Source organism: Saccoglossus kowalevskii, chromosome 4 (genome assembly GCF_978046115.1).
Source record: "Saccoglossus kowalevskii chromosome 4, keSacKowa6.1, whole genome shotgun sequence".
In the NCBI taxonomy this organism is placed as follows: Eukaryota; Metazoa; Hemichordata; class Enteropneusta; family Harrimaniidae; genus Saccoglossus; species Saccoglossus kowalevskii.
In genome coordinates, this window is record NC_140644.1 from 22,859,951 (window position 1) to 22,876,687 (window position 16,737).

The 16,737-nt window shown below is 34.1% G+C and overlaps 1 protein-coding gene across 2 annotated transcripts in view; it reads right to left on the reverse strand.

Annotated features, from left to right (window-relative positions):
* LOC100374223 (medium-chain acyl-CoA ligase ACSF2, mitochondrial-like) overlaps positions 1-16,426 on the reverse strand; it is a 29,942-nt gene extending 13,516 nt beyond the window's left edge. The window contains exons 1-7 of one of the 2 annotated variants that reach the window (XM_085497966.1): positions 16,286-16,426; positions 9,474-9,648; positions 8,989-9,171; positions 7,826-7,944; positions 5,932-6,097; positions 3,117-3,212; positions 556-704 (exon numbers count right to left, since the gene is read on the reverse strand). In XM_085497966.1, the coding sequence (XP_085354092.1) occupies positions 556-704; positions 3,117-3,212; positions 5,932-6,097; positions 7,826-7,944; positions 8,989-9,171; positions 9,474-9,648; positions 16,286-16,296 (899 nt within the window). In that variant the 5' untranslated portion in view covers positions 16,297-16,426. Of the gene's footprint in view, positions 1-555; positions 705-3,116; positions 3,213-5,931; positions 6,098-7,825; positions 7,945-8,988; positions 9,172-9,473; positions 9,649-11,674; positions 11,855-16,285 lie in introns of those variants that run through there. The other variant, XM_085497965.1, reaches the window with a different exon arrangement.
* Positions 16,427-16,737: the final 311 nt, after the last annotated feature.

Genomic DNA, 16,737 nt, shown 5'->3' on the forward strand with positions numbered 1-16,737 from the left:
GGCTATTCTGGAATGTACAACCGAAATGTGCAACATAAACATTGTAGCAGCACCATATCATAAGGTTATTACGAGAATACTGCAAAATTAGCACGAAAGCAGTACAGTGATCAAATCGTCCAAAGTATAGTGCACGCTTTGCAGTATTTTCAGACAACCTTTAAATCAATGACAATAAAAAAAGTTTTGTGTTGAGTGAAATGATTCCAATTCTGTTGACCTATAACGCTTCTGCATCTAATGTAAGCAGCAGACTTTTCGCATGTGATGTCAATAACATGGAACGTGTCAATGTTGATAACCGTAAGAGAAAAATTGAATGAATACTGATATATTTTGAAAGAAGTACAAGCTGATATAACTTTTTACGAAACACCACATATTATTGTTTGCACTGCTAGATGTATAATATAATGTGTACACAAAAAGGGCAACTTGAAGGATTAAAGCACCATAATAAAATATAGCAGCACCATATTAGTTGAAATGTGCAACATAGACATTGTAGCAGCACCATACTTGTTGAAATGTGCAACATAGACAACACATAGATACCTTTCATTTTCTATCGCTTCCAGTGTTTTCTCTGGTTCAAAACTTGGTGACGGATATACTACGGTTGATCCAAATACTTGTCCTGCCAGACTACCAAGAATCATACCAAAACAGTGATATAAAGGAACTGGCATAGATATAACATGATTCTGAATAAAATAATTAAAAAAAACACATGGTTTGGAATAGAAACTCACCTCTAACTGCACACAAAAAGTGAATTAAATGTATTATGGAATATTTAAATATTACTATTATTGACCATAAATCAGTCATTTACACAAGTGTCTGCACTACTAATAGGACAAATATGGTATATATCATCTATAAAGCATGTGAGAAAAATATTAAAAAAATAGTAATGGCAAACCATTCAATTAGATATAAAATAAATATAAAATGTCAGCATAATGACTCAATACAGTTTTATTGTCAGCAAAACTTAGTGGTAAGCCTTTTTCAATTCAAAGTATTAAACTTGGGAAAAAATGAAGTTATACGAGTCGAAAAACAACGTATATGTGAATCTAAAGAATGAAAATAGTTGAATAATATTCACAGAGTGTCAGATACTCAACTAAACACACAAAAGACATGTGTAAAATAAATATTTGTACAACTACAATTATCATACAGAATAAACAAACTGGAGAATTATTAATTAATATGCACAAACTGATATCAGATATTCAACTACACAAACAGCTACAGTTTTTTTCGCAGTTGGCTAAACTGCTGCGAAGAGTGACACCAAACCATTCATTCATGCAACTACTCAACCAATATGTGTGTGTACCAAGTTTTAACCCATACAACAAGCTGATAAAAGTAGTTAATTATTATGCAAATTATGCCTATTTGTCTGAACGATCGCCCACTGCAAAAGTTTGCTTATGGGCGATGCGTCAGCACCTGCAAGATCTTTTGGTGTTGCAAAAACAAATAAATACTGGAAAAAAAATAAAAACATGAATTAATAGAATACAAATTGGCATTGGCAAGTTTAGCAAAGAAAATATCACACACTACGACAATGTACCGTAAAATATGTATTAGAAGCTGCATCCCTAATGTTAGCCGCACCCATTCTTTTTGAACAATTGAGACCTAAAATTTCACCATTTCTCATATGTGTAGATGCTCTAATAGAAGCCGCATCCCCTCTGTTGCATTGTACCATTTTATTAGAAGCCGCAGCTTTTAATACAGATTTTACAGTAGTCTGATGGAGTTAAGTAGAAAGTGAGCAATTCTACCAAAAATAACGCTGTGACATCCACGATGGACATTCAAAAAACAAGGTACTCTTGCAAGTTTGAATAATTTAGATGCAATTAAAAATTCCAAATTACACAACTGAAAGATGTCTCGATCTGGCAAGCTTGAACTGAAACAGAGTCAAGCAGCTATCCAATCAAACAAGTGAAGTCACGCATTGGTTCACTCATGGTATCCATATATGGTAGTGATGAACTTTCAACCTTTCAACAACATGGCGCTGAAATCATTCAAGCTGTCAGGGCTCATACCACTGATTAGATATTCAAAGAGGTTTGGGAGAATTTTTCCAAAAAAAAAACAGGTTATAAAGATCAAAATATTAATTTACGGAAACCAAATGTATGTAATAGAATTCTGGCCAGTAAAAAACATGTCGCCAGCTCAATTACTGCAAAATGAATGTAAACAAAACACAGATTTGTCAGACTTTTTACTTTCAATATTTGTACTTGTCAATTAACAAAATTTCACACAAGCTGACATAATTGAAGCATGCCTTCACACATCGCGTTTCAGATAAAACATGGTGAAACAATGCCCATTGTGTAACAACCATCATGTGATTTGACTGAACTACAAATGCTGGATAATTGTTTGTACGAGTCTTTAGAGCTATGCTTTCTAATTTGTGTTGACTGAGGAAATTTTGGACCTATATGCATTGTTTTAAAGCTCATTTTTTTTTCTTGCTACATGCCTGTAGTTACCTTTATGTTGTGAGTGAAAAAGTTCATGTTTTGTTGAAATTATAGCTGCTGTGATCTCCGGTACATAGGGAATACGGAAGATGTAAGGCGACGTATACATACATCAGAATGTTATGTTTCAAATCACTTGACAATAATAATTTCCATGTTACGTTTTGCAAGAAAAGTTAGGTCGTCAATTTAAAGGATAGAGAACAATGTGTCAAACATTCGTTCTTGTGATTTCCAAAAAATGTCCCCTTATTCAAAACATCACCCAGGGTGATCTTTCAGATAATTACGGTAATAGGCACAAATATAAGTGTTATAATTTAGTAAATTATACAGATTACTTCACATGTCATAGGCTTCAGTAAAAATTTTAACCCACAATACAATTTTAGGAACTGCAGAATAATGTTTACTAGTTTGTACAAAATTTTCTCTAACTTGAGAGAATCTCGAGTATTTGTTCAATTAACACAGTTTAAAGATCACTGCACAGATGAATGAATCAACAAACACTGAGAAATTATCGCCATCACAGATTCAGTTTTCAGAAAATAACATAGACAAAAGTAAAAATTTACTTACCCGTTCATGATAACCTAATGTTCTACCGACAATATTACTATTATTCAAGATATTATGATGAGATAGTGTGACACCTTTAGGATTACCAGTAGTTCCCTGCAAGATATCAATATAAAATAGATAAAAATTTATAAACAAGAACATTACACAAAATCATAATCTACAAAAATCATTTCAAAATACTAAATTGTACATGATATATTGATGGAAAAGCTGAAAACTAATTATGTAAATCAGGTAACTAATATGAACAGAACAGAATTATGAATTATTATGCTAATTAGATAATTAATATGAACAAATTTTAACCCAAAATTAATCAGGCCTGTCTATTGTCCTAGAACATTTATGTACCAAATTTTATTCAATGTGATGATCAGTAATTGAGATATCAGTGTTAATTAATTATGTGGTGATTAATAAGCATAAATATTTACCAAAAACTAATTGGGTTTCTGCATAGTTCTCTTTAAAAGTTTCATTAAAATCCAATTTGTGGTTCTTTATATATCAGTGGAACATTATGCAAATTAGGTAATTAATATCAAATTAAAACTAATCAGCTCTCTGCATAATCCTAGAAGATTTATGTAGCAAGTCTCATTGAAATATGATGATTACTACTTGATATATCAAAAGCTGAAAATTAATTAATTATGCAAATTAGGTAATTAATATGTACTGATATTACCCTAAAAACTATCAGGTCTGTGCAGTGTCCTATGACATCTATGTACCAAGTGTCATTGAAATGTGATGATTAGTACTTGAAATATCAAAAGCTGAAAATTAATTAATTATGCAACATAGGTAATTAATATCAACTGATATTACCCTAAAAACTATCAGGGCTGTGCAGTGTCCTATGATATCTATTTACCAAGTTTTATTGAAATGTGATGATTACTACTTGAGATATCAGTGAAAAAGCCGAAAATTGATTAATCATTATGCAAATTAGGTAATTAATATTGCTCAGATTTTTACCCCAAACTGTGTATTAGTTTGGAGCATCTACCGTATGTGCCAAGTTTCATCAAAATCCAATGAGTGGTTCTTTAGATATCAGTGGAACAGTCATGGAACAGCTAAAAATCAGCTAATTATCATGCAAATTAGATAATTAATATGAATGGGTTTTTACCAAAACCGAATCAAATCTGCGCATTAGCCCAGAGCATCTAAGCACCAAGTTTCATCAAAAATCAATGTATGGTTCTTGAGATATCAGTGGAACAGACACACACACACACACACACACACACACACACACACACACACACACACACACACACACACACACACACACACACACACATACAGACACACTAACTGCAAAGACTCCCTTTTTGTGCTTCGCACACGGGAGTCAAAAAGGGCAGTATAATGTCACAACAAATGAGGTTCATGTGCTAAATATTTCACATTGTGTGAAATGTTTATAAATTTGTGGTCGCATAAATTATTCTCAATTTCGCTTTTAACTTAGTAGTATCTACATATCTCTTATTTTCACCAGATTAGAAATCACCATAAAAGAACACTGTTTTCCAGAACTGCACAGAACTATTGTACCATGCAGTTCATTTAATCACAATTGTAGCGAATGATAAACAAATCTCATGATGGTATCTACGTCTCTATCTTCACAAAATACATGACAAACCCACAAGAAAAATTTAGTTTTTAGTTAGTTGTTTGCTTGGATGCATGTAAATGCACAACAGATTTTTAGGTCTCTTTGTCACTAACTAAAAATTCATGTTATTGGTAGACCTCACCATAAGTTGTCAGGACGAAAGACTTTAATAGTCAAAAACATAACTATTTAAGTCATTCATACCCAAAAAATGCTTTTCTATGAGGCCACTTAACTTACTGATGCATATTGTATATTGATGGGAAGATCAAACAAAAGATCATTGTGTAAGCCTCTCACTTCAGTAAATTTTACTGTGTGTCAGTCTATATAATATCATCCTCAACATATAATCCCCTTAGTTTGACAGCTTTTCTATGACACCCCTTAACTTACTGATGCATATTGTATATTGATGGGAAGATCAAACAAAAGATCATTGTGTAAGCCTCTCACTTCAGTAAATTTTACTGTGTGTCAGTCTATATAATATCATCCTCAACATATAATCCCCTTAGTTTGACAGCTTTTCTATGACACCCCTTAACTTACTGATGCATATTGTATATTGATGGGAAGATCAAACAAAAGATCATTGTGTAAGCCTCTCACTTCAGTAAATTTTACTGTGTGTCAGTCTATATAATATCATCCTCAACATATAATCCCCTTAGTTTGACAGCTTTTCTATGACACCCCTTAACTTACTGATGCATATTGTATATTGATGGGAAGATCAAACAAAAGATCGTTGTGTAAGCCTCTCACTTCAGTAAATTTTACTGTGTGTCAGTCTATATAATATCATCCTCAACATATAATCCCCTTAGTTTGACAGCTTTTCTATGACACCCCTTAACTTACTGATGCATATTGTATATTGATGGGAAGATCAAACAAAAGATCGTTGTGTAAGCCTCTCACTTCAGTAAATTTTACTGTGTGTCAGTCTATATAATATCATCCTCAACATATAATCCCCTTAGTTTGACAGCTTTTCTATGACACCCCTTAACTTACTGATGCATATTGTATATTGATGGGAAGATCAAACAAAAGATCGGTGTGTAAGCCTCTCACTTCAGTAAATTTTACTGTGTGTCAGTCTATATAATATCATCCTCAACATATAATCCCCTTACTTTGACAGCTTTTCTATGACACCCCTTAACTTACTGATGTATATTGTATATTGATAGGGTCATCAAACTGAAGTTCATCTTGTATATCTTTCACTTCAAGAATATGTTCATGTGTACCAGCCTCCATAATGTCATCAAACATGTAAGCCCCAGGGAAATGTCCTTTTCCCATCATTATTAAAGACTTTAGATAAGGCAGTCTGAAACATAACAGCAAATTAATACTGGTACATTGTAATACAGCTCAAATTCAGTTTTAACAATTACCTGGTCTGATATGCTTAATTGTATGATATTAAAACAAATAAACCTGTTACAGCATCAGCAAATGTCGTATGAATCGTCACTTAAACTGTAAAATACATTATATTCACTTGGAATTAATTTTCGCTATTTTCGCTGAAGGAGTAATTCAGTTAAAAAATAAAATCCAGCGAATATACCTTTTTTCTTATATTTTACATTTAACTCACCAAAATCAATGAAAATAAATTCCATACAAAATACCCAAAAAGTCTTTCCAGCGAAAATTAATTCCAGTGAAAATAAATTATTTCACAGTATTCCATTTGTAATGTAGTTTACAATCAGAATTCTTAATTCAAAGCAAGATCATTTTCCATTCCACATCAAATAAATATGAATAGAACCTCCACTTTGGACTATTTAAAAAAAATGTCACACTCTTTACTGTCTGTTTCAATTTAATAAAGATAGTTTATGTTTAGTTATTGAATTTCATGTCATTTAATAATAATACTGACTCCTTAGGGTGGCCTAAAAAATATGACATAATGTTATTCCTGTTTCAATTTAATAAAGATAGTTTATGTTTAGTTGTTGAATATCATGTCATTGAATAGAAATACTGACTCCTTAGGGCAGTCTAAAAAATATGACATAATGTTATTCCTGTCTGTTTCAATGTAATAAAGATAATTTATGTTTAGTTGTTGAATGTCATGTCATTTAATAGAAATACTGACTCCTTAGGGCAGTCTAAAAAATATGACATAATGTTATTCCTGTCTGTTTCAATTTAATAAAGATAGTTTATGTTTAGTTGTTGAATGTCATGTCATTTAATAGAAATACTGACTCCTTAGGGCAGTCTAAAAAAATATGACATAATGTTATTCCTGTCTGTTTCAATGTAATAAAGATAGTTTATGTTTAGTTGTTGAATGTCACGTCATTTAATAGAAATACTGACTCCTTAGGGCAGTCTAAAAAATATGACATAATGTTATTCCCGTCTGTTTCAATGTAATAAAGATAGTTTATGTTTAGTTGTTGAATGTCACGTCATTTAATAGAAATACTGACTCCTTAGGGCAGTCTAAAAAATATGACATAATGTTATTCCTGTCTGTTTCATTTTAATAAAAATAGTTTATGTTTAGTTGTTGAATGTCATGTCATTTAATAGAAATACTGACTCCTTAGGGCAGTCTAAAAAATATGACATAATGTTATTCCTGTCTGTTTCAATTTAATAAAGATAGTTTATGTTCAGTTGTTGAATGTCACGTCATTTAATAGATATACTGACTCCTTAGGGCAGTCTAAAAAATATGACATAATGTTATTCCTGTCTGTTTCAATTTAATAAAGATAGTTTATGTTCAGTTGTTGAATGTCATGTCATTTGATAGAAATACTGACCCCTTAGGGCAGCATAAAAAAGTATGACAAAGCGCAAAGTCCTGGAGAAAGGACAAGAAACCAATTTCATTTTGAACACTAAAATGTACATAGGACACCATTTTGATTTTTCAAAGTACAATTGTAGGCTGCAAGTATGATTTGATGTGACTAATTAAACATCAATTTCTAAATATAATTATATGAAAAAAGAACTAGAAAACAGGGCGTTTACTAAACTTGAAATGGGTTACATGTCAAGAAGTGGATGTATGTGAACTTACACTTTACTTTTAATTTCACCGGCATGGGAATGTTCCAATTCTGGACATATTTCATCAATCATCAAATAATAATCCTGAGTTTTAAATTTTTGATCTGACACCAACGCTTTACATCCGACCTAAGAATAAAAATCATTATTATACATCTGTCACCGTAACGCCATAAGTTACAGCATGCCGTAATTTTGCGGTATTTTACAGGGTATTTTCATAGTACCATATAAGGAAATGCTAATTCCAAATATGGACTGATTACGTGCGTAAGCATCCTCTAATAATAAACACAAACATGGCTGCCACCTGGGTTTGACCGGACACCACACAAAGCAGTTCGCTGATTCTGTTCTAAACTTTTTGGATTTCCCATGATGTATCCTTGGTAGGAAAAGATGTAAAATAATAAGGTTATTATGAGGTTACCTCAAAGTATACACTCAGACAGGACGCCTTCGCATTGATTTCTGCTGCATGTCGGTCGATACTCCCAGTCACAGTCAGCTGGCGCGCACGTGATAATAAAATAAATACGATATTTACTATATGGGGGGTGCCATCTTGAATGACGCATATAACTAAATAAGAGACAAGTTGTGAAACGCGTTTTTCAGATTCCTACAAATCAGGACAAAAATACCAATCTTTTACAAAAATACGGTTCGTTGGGGTTATATTAAGCCAACAGATAACAAAATTCGGCCGAATTCGTCGTTTTTGTGTTGAAAAATCCTTTGCATACAAACACCTAATTACACGAAGAACCTAGAACACTAAGCCGGGGTATTTGAAACCAAAATTGTCATCTAAGTGTAAGGCCGTCGCTGATTGGCTGAGCTGGAATGCCAATTTTTAGTTTCAAATACCCCAGGAAAGTGTTCTAGGTTCTTCACGTGTGCGCCAGCTGACTGTGCTCCCAGTGTACTGTCTTCATGCATACTTTGAGGTATCCTCGTAATAACCTCATATTATTATTGTTTTACTCTAGGTATCGATGGGGACCATAACTTATTAAAATCATAAAAAATATCCTGAAATTTATTGAATAAGGATATATTGAATAAACTTGAAACCTATCATGCATAAATTGAAATATGCGTATAATTTTCCAAGAAGAATATCACCATTCAATTATGCAAATTACATCACAAGTTTAAAAGTATATATACCTTTTTAAGTGCATAAAGTAACTCTTGCGGTCTATAAGCTGGGTTGATATTAACTTGAATAGCTCCTATCCTGGCTGTTGCATATTGTGTCAGCACCCATTCATATTTGTTGGGAGACCACATACCTACTCTGTCTCCTCTTTCAATCCCAATAGCTAGGAAACCAGCAGCAAGTTTATCAATCTGTAATAATAGATCCACAGTAATATTTTGGATTATTAATAGTAATAATTATATATTGCATCCTTAGACAGCAATAAAATATTAGTTAGTAATAAATTATGAAATATTAAATAATAAAGTAAAATTTAATTTAAATAATTTGTTTTTGAAAAGAAATGTGCCATGAAATGTGACTTATGATAAGTGTATATTATAAAAACCATGTACAAAAAACGTCATTTTGGAATGTAGAAACTGTTGTATTTGATCTTTAACCTCGAATGCCCTTTGACATCTACGCTATGATTACGGGTTACACTTACATCTTCTTTAAATTGGTGAAATGTTTTTCTGATCCCTTGTTGACAAAAAACAACAGCTGTTTTGTCTGGATATTTTTCTGTTGTTCTGTCGATGATTTTACCAATCGTATCCCCAATCAATGGAGCATCGCCGATCGTATGAACATAACTCTGTGTGTATGTCTGTAAGTGATTACTTGAGGAGAGATAAATATAAAATAATGATTTCAGTATTGTAAATAACATTAAAATCCATGACTAAAAATGAAAAACATAGTTGAACTCTGGTGACCTTGCCCTTTGTTATATAATATTATTCCATTTATCATAGTTTGTTTTAATATGAATATGCATTGTCATAATTTTGAATGCAAACACGTTTTGGGGTTGAAACAACAGTGGGAAATCAGTCTACCGAATGTCCTTGATAGATATCATACAAAAACATTGATGTCTAATTTGTTTAATTATTTTAAGGGACACAATTTCCAGCTTTATTCAAAGTAATTCAAATATTTTAGTATAAAAACAAATGCCTCATCTCAGAAAAAAAAGTGCTGCATTAAGATGTGAATAGATTCATAAAACATGCAAGATAACAGAAAATCTTAGCTGGCTTTTGTCCAAGTATTTTGTACAGGTGTCTGTCAAAAATTAATGATTCACTGAGACAAATATGAACTGCATTCTTATATTCATTGTGTGACTACTGTATTATATGAAAAAATTCCCTCTATGAATAGCTATCATGTTGCAAGCTCTGCTTTGAATGCAAATCAACTTAAATAGTTATTTGGTGTCCAGTGAAGGGAGAAGTCAACAGTACTGTTGCCTCCTGAGAATCTACATCTTTAAACACTGCAATCTTTGTTTTTGAAGTGCGTTTTTAAACTAGTATTATAAAAACTCTATCATTCTGTTCTAATAGCTGAAACAAATTCCTGTGAATTTCCATTTGTTGAATGAACTGTTTGCCAAATACAGAATACATATTAAATAGTACAATTTTCTTTTCAAAATGTGGATGCAACGTTTTGCTTTTTATGTATTTTTTATGTATTGTTTTTGATTTGATAACTTTGAACTAAACAGATTTTCTATTAGCTTCAGATCTTGATCAAAGTTTGGCACCCAATTCATAAGAGTGCTTATAATGACTTTCTGACATCTTTCTGTAAAGATTTTATTGGTAGGTTTGCAAATGTGTATCAGACTGTGAAAAAACTCTCTCCATGAGTTGGTTTTGAAACCCAGTCTAGTATTCCCATGGGATTTGGGAGATACATTACAAATGATATTAATACAAGATAAATGATTTGCTTCATTGAACACATACAACAATGCATATTTCCACTGAGATCAGTGACCTTTGAATGTGTATCACCAGTGATCAGTCAAGTAGAAACAGTCAAAATATTTTATCAGATTTTCTCAATTTTTGCATGATATTTTCATACAGGACATCTGTTGTTCATACTCAGGGAAGACTTTATACTGATGAATACTGACCAAGTTTGATGAAGTTTGTTTGATGAAGTTTGGAATAGAATTAGTAAAGTTATTGTGCACACAATAACAATTATTAACGACGACGACAACAATGACAACGACGAGGACAGAAATATTTCCCTTAACATACCTCTCCCTTCCATCTTTGAAGGTACGGGCAAGGTAACAATGAAAAAATGTCCTAAAACTCAGACAAATGGTTTAAAATATATTATTATTAAAGGCCAAAAAAGATTATTTGTGTCTGGTCAGTATATGTGTCATTTCAAACAACCATTCATCATGTTTTTGCCATATGTTACCTTGATTGTTTTACCAACCACGATTTTCACCCAAACCACGCTAAGGTTGTATTTTCTGATTAAATTTTCAGTCACCCATGGCTCAACCATCTTTTTTTAGCTCCATGCCTCAACAAACTTGTTCTTAAGTAAACAACGATAATAATCAACGTGGCATTGAATACATTGAATGGTAATTGTTTGGATTCTGTATTCGAGTTGTTTTTGATGACTGTTCCGCGATAAATGATTCACTTAGCCAATCCGTTGATGTTGTTTCAGATTACGAATTAACACGGTCGATCCCAGCGACAGAACAAAGCGCATATACAAGTAATGTGCCGGCCTGCAAAGTTTGTTCCGCCCTTTTTGCCATCGTTCGTCCAATCCACTGCTGCAAAATTGATGACGCGTTTGTGATGTTTTGATTACCTGCTCGTATGTATTTTCCTTGTCCAAAAAGGTGACTGGTCGTGTCGTTGTGTGCCCACAGCAGTCGTTATAAGACACTGTCTGCATAATCGTTGGAAGACCGCCGGCCCGACAACAAGCCGCCGAGCAAGTGCCATTTTGGTTTTGGCGAATGCAATCGAGGTCACCCCCCGCTGGGTCATATCAAGGTCATAGCCTGACACTAGGTCACCAGTGCGTCGTAGTACGTAAAATAAACGGTAAGGGACTGGACGTTAATTAACAGGAAGGGGGCAAGGGGCTCGTCAGTTTTAGGGGAGATGGAACATTTAGTATGACAAAATATACTAAACAATCATTCATGTGATGAATGTTACTATGCACAAAAAAGCTACTAAACCAGCAGTTTGGCAACTGTTCAAACTTTTGGAAGGAAAATCGTGTGAAAAGATCAAACTAAGTAGTAATTCTTGCTGCGTTTTTTTACGTTTCAGGTGGATAAAAAACGTTGAAAGAGTGCTTGCGACGGAAGTGTTATCCTCTAAGATATTTTCATCTTTATTTGAACACAATGTTGATAAATTAATGTATTAAGCGCATCCAATATTAAAATGGTGATAACTTAGTCCTAATGTTATCAGTACACTTGGGGGTGGTTGTCAAAAGTTAAATAAGATGACATTTAATCACAGGGAGCCCAGGAACTATAATCAACTGTTATACGCAGTCTCTATGAGCGGGGGGGGGGGGTATCGGCTGGTATCTAGTGTAAGAAATAGACAAGGGATGAAGGCTCCAGCCAGCTCACAGCAACTAATATTCTTCAACCTGGTATTTTTTTTAGATTTTATTTTTTTATTTTTTTCGTCTGTTTTTTCGAGTTTAAAAAATGTGAGCTGGCTGGAGCCTTCATCCCTTGTCTATTTCTTACACTAGATACCAGCCGATACCCCCCCCCGCTCATAGAGACTGCGTATTACAGTTGATTATAGTTCCTGGGCTCCCTGTGATTTAATTTGGCTCTCATACCAGGCATTATTTTTGTACATTTTCATGAAGATATGCCAGCCCGCTCCCAGTCATAAAACTGAGCCGTTCCTATTACACGTATATTGTTTTGCAGTGTGTATAAACACGTGGTTAAGTATTCTCGTGCAACTCTTTCCACCCAGAAGAATTACCAAGATTTTGTATTAGGGTTTTATAATATTAATCAATTTCTGAGCCATAGTTATGTAGATGATTACGGTGCCGTTGTTTGTTGAACCGTGTGAGAGATGTTCGTCCCTACAATGGATTTTGACAAATAGCGCCGCCTGAAGTCGGAAATTGGAGATGTATGGTTCTGTTCACATCATCTTTATAGTGTTTTTGTATACCAACTATAAACTAATGTAATATTTACTTTTTGATTAGTGTAAATAAAATATACAACATTTTGGGACCTTATGTGTTTAAATTTGAAATAATAAATCCGAACAGTGAAATAACTAAATTATACATGTAATCTTTAAAACTCCTGTGTATTTCGTGACAATTTGTCAGCACAGGTTCACACAAGCCATAGTACTGCCCAAAGTTTCTGTGAGTGTAAGAAATAAACACGATTTTAAATTGCCGACGCATCGATGTTGGAACATTCGAGGGGTCTCGAAATTCTATTACAATCATTGCAAAATATGAAATATCAAATTCCTGAATATTTCAGCATAAAATATATAGTTTGCTATAAATATGTTTTGATTTGAGTTGCTCAGATCATTTTAACTAAACGATGGGATTTCCCCTGCTGCTATCTTAAACTAATGTTGGTAGGTCACACATATATCCATATAGCAAATGTGCCTCACAGTTTTACAGTGCCACAAAGGTAAACATAAAAACTCCAGATTTCATTGCATAAGTTTTGGGTTATTTTCATCCTTTCAGCCAACTTACTTTCTTTTTTCAAATTACGGGATTCCTAACATGGGTAACCGCGCATAAATTATATTGGTTACCATGGAAAATCAATACGTTCCTCGCAGTTCTGTTAACTGTTAATTGAACATCGAGTTACAAGTTGGGCGTCGTTTTGCAAAAAATGGTGTGTTTTCTAAAACATGGGCGTGGTAATTTTTGTAACTCGATGTTCGTAACTCGAAGTTTATAACTCGATATCCGTAACTCAAACAATTTAACATCTCCTAAAATGTAGAGGTTTATCACAAGTGGCGTATTTTTAAGGAACCTGAGACTAAAACCAGTGTTGCTCATACTCATACCTCCATGCTCATACACACACATATCCCATAACACAATACGATAATGATGTCATGCGCCCTAACTAATAATCCTTGGTCTCTGATTACCAGTAAGTAATTAAAAAAATAAAGTAGTAATAGGGTTTTTAAAATCCTACCGGTTTTGTTTTTCATGTTATTGTAAGCAGCATTTGAGAGGTACGTTTTCATTTCGTCCTACATACACGCATACTAGTATTCGGGATGTAATCATTATTATTTACTTTATTAATCTGAAAACCTAAAAAGAAATGTTAACTCTTTCTTTACGGTATTAATAAAGCATTATTCCATTCTAAAAAATACACCAGTGATATACACGAACTAACATCATGACAGTGTTGACCCCCCCCCCCCTCCAACTTGAGATTTCACCTTGTTCATTACTCAAGATACTGGCGTTGTTATGTTGTGTCGACATGACATGTATTTTTGAGTGTCAATATTCGGCACTGTTTCAAATTATTTCGAGTAGTCAGGGCAAATCCTCAAATATTTTAATTCACTCGTATTATTATTAGTAATTGTCACACGCAACGTAATATTACCGTAATTGGTATAGTACAGGTGTGATGGTTCAAATACTAAAATGGTTACAGTAACATAAAGACTTCCCTGGCGGCGATGATAAAATACGAACACGGAGCCAACAGATGAGGTTTCAACTGGTACTGGTATTATTATACTCTGCAAACATCAAGTACAATAACGCGGTAAAACTCCACTACTCCAATAACTAGATACTTAAACTCCAATACAATTCAACGAGATCTCCGATCTGAACTCAGTACTGAATAACTCCCCTATTCATACCTCCACTGTCTATAAATAGACCATTACATCAGCATACATAATGAGTCTGGCACTTACTACAAATTTCTAGAATGTTACCTTCTATTGCCTCCTACAGTGTTCTATTACCTATTCAACCAGTTTCTAAACAAAAATCTAGAATATTCCACCCAGATACAGTACGGTTCTAGAACATTCTCAGTGACACGGAAGTGGTAAATAAGTCGTATGCGACAGTAATATATATGTCACATAATTTTTAAAAACACATTTACATCTAACGTATCATCACAGAGTGTAACATGAGCTTTTCTAGTAGTAATATTTGACCATTAGAAACTCTGGGGGTGCGGTCATGTATTTTTTCCGTCACTAAAGTTTTGCTCTATTTTTTTCTATGATGAACTTCTTGTAATTTTTCCCACTGTGTGAAATACGTTTCCTATAAGACTTAGGCGTTTAGAATTTGTTTCTGTGAATGATTCCTCCAGGTTTTTGATTTTCATAATTTTTAGTCTGTGATTTTGTTTTCCAATTCTGCCTTTCCAGAATTCCTAATGGTTAGAGAACAAGGCAAGATGATTAGTTTGGAGTATCTTTGTTCACCATACTTCCACCACTGCACAGCCGCCAGGTTTCAGAATATGGGCAACCTTTCTGAATCTAGAAGAGGGATGTTTTTTTCTTTCTGAAATTTGATATTCACGCGCGATACATAACTTGTACACGGAGATAGTATCCTGTAAATTACTAGTAAATGGGTGGACGGGGTGTGGTGTAACCAAGAAAACATACTTTTCGTCGTGCTGTTGTGAAAACCTGAATACAGTTCTCAAGTCCCCCTCAAATGTACCGGTTCAACCACAACGGCTATTTGAAATCTTGGGGTGACTGCAATCTAGACAACGAGATAAAAATTGCATACAGGGTGTTGCAGGAATCATATGAAATGACAAATAATAATGTACAGAATAGACACTGCGAAAAAATACACTCTCACACACTCTCCCAGCACCCCGTGATTTCACATGGTCGGTCCCTAACTCGGAGATTCCCTGCCTATAGCCGGGCAGTCGCGATTCATAGCCCTTTTACATGTAGTTGTCGGTCTTCTTCTTTCATTTGTTGTACACTGCCGACCACATAGGGGTATACCAAGAATATTTGGAGAGGGGCGATGGCCCAAAAAAATATGCAATGTTTTGTGCTAATTTTTAACTATGCTGTCATCGGTAATTTCAGAGCTGTTCATATAGGTGATTGTCCGTCATCAATAATTATATATTTGACTTCTTTATGAAAACTACCAGCTCAATTGCTTTGATACCTGGCATGTGGTACCTTGGGTAGCCCTCCGTCAGATTTGTTTATTTCGTGACGATATCTTTTAGTGAATATTTTTATCATTTTAGGTAAAAAATGTTATTTGCTATGTAGTGTCCTTTAGGCATGCAGATTTCTGTAATTGATTTGTTTGTTACAATTCCGCCATCACCCCAAGGTTTCTAATGGTCAGTCCCTTAGAGACTTTGCGCTCAGTAAGTAACGAGTCACATACCGGTAAGTCATAGACTACATTTAAGTAAGAAGTAAGTTTCACTTTTCTGTTGTCTACCACTCACTGTGTAGAATATAGTAGCCGATAGCGTTCCATGTCGAGTCTACATAACATCAGAACTGCCACTTATATATAAACCCCTACAAGTATATAGTTTTCTTAGTGGTGTGAAACGAGTCCCATGCTAGCCCTGAGTACAGTCCTGTAGGTTGGCCTCCTTCCGTTGATCATTCGGCCCTCACAGTCCTGAGAAGTCGCATAGACCGGGGATTCGACACTATTGTGAAAGAGTGTATCGGGCGATTTAAGAGGCATTCAGCTTTGCAGTTAAAAAATAAGCAGGTCGATACGTCTAACTATTCTAAATACCTTAACTGGAAGCGAAATTACATAAGATTTCCCACTAGGGTCGATAGAATCGACATTTTCCAACGTCAACCGAAAATATACGC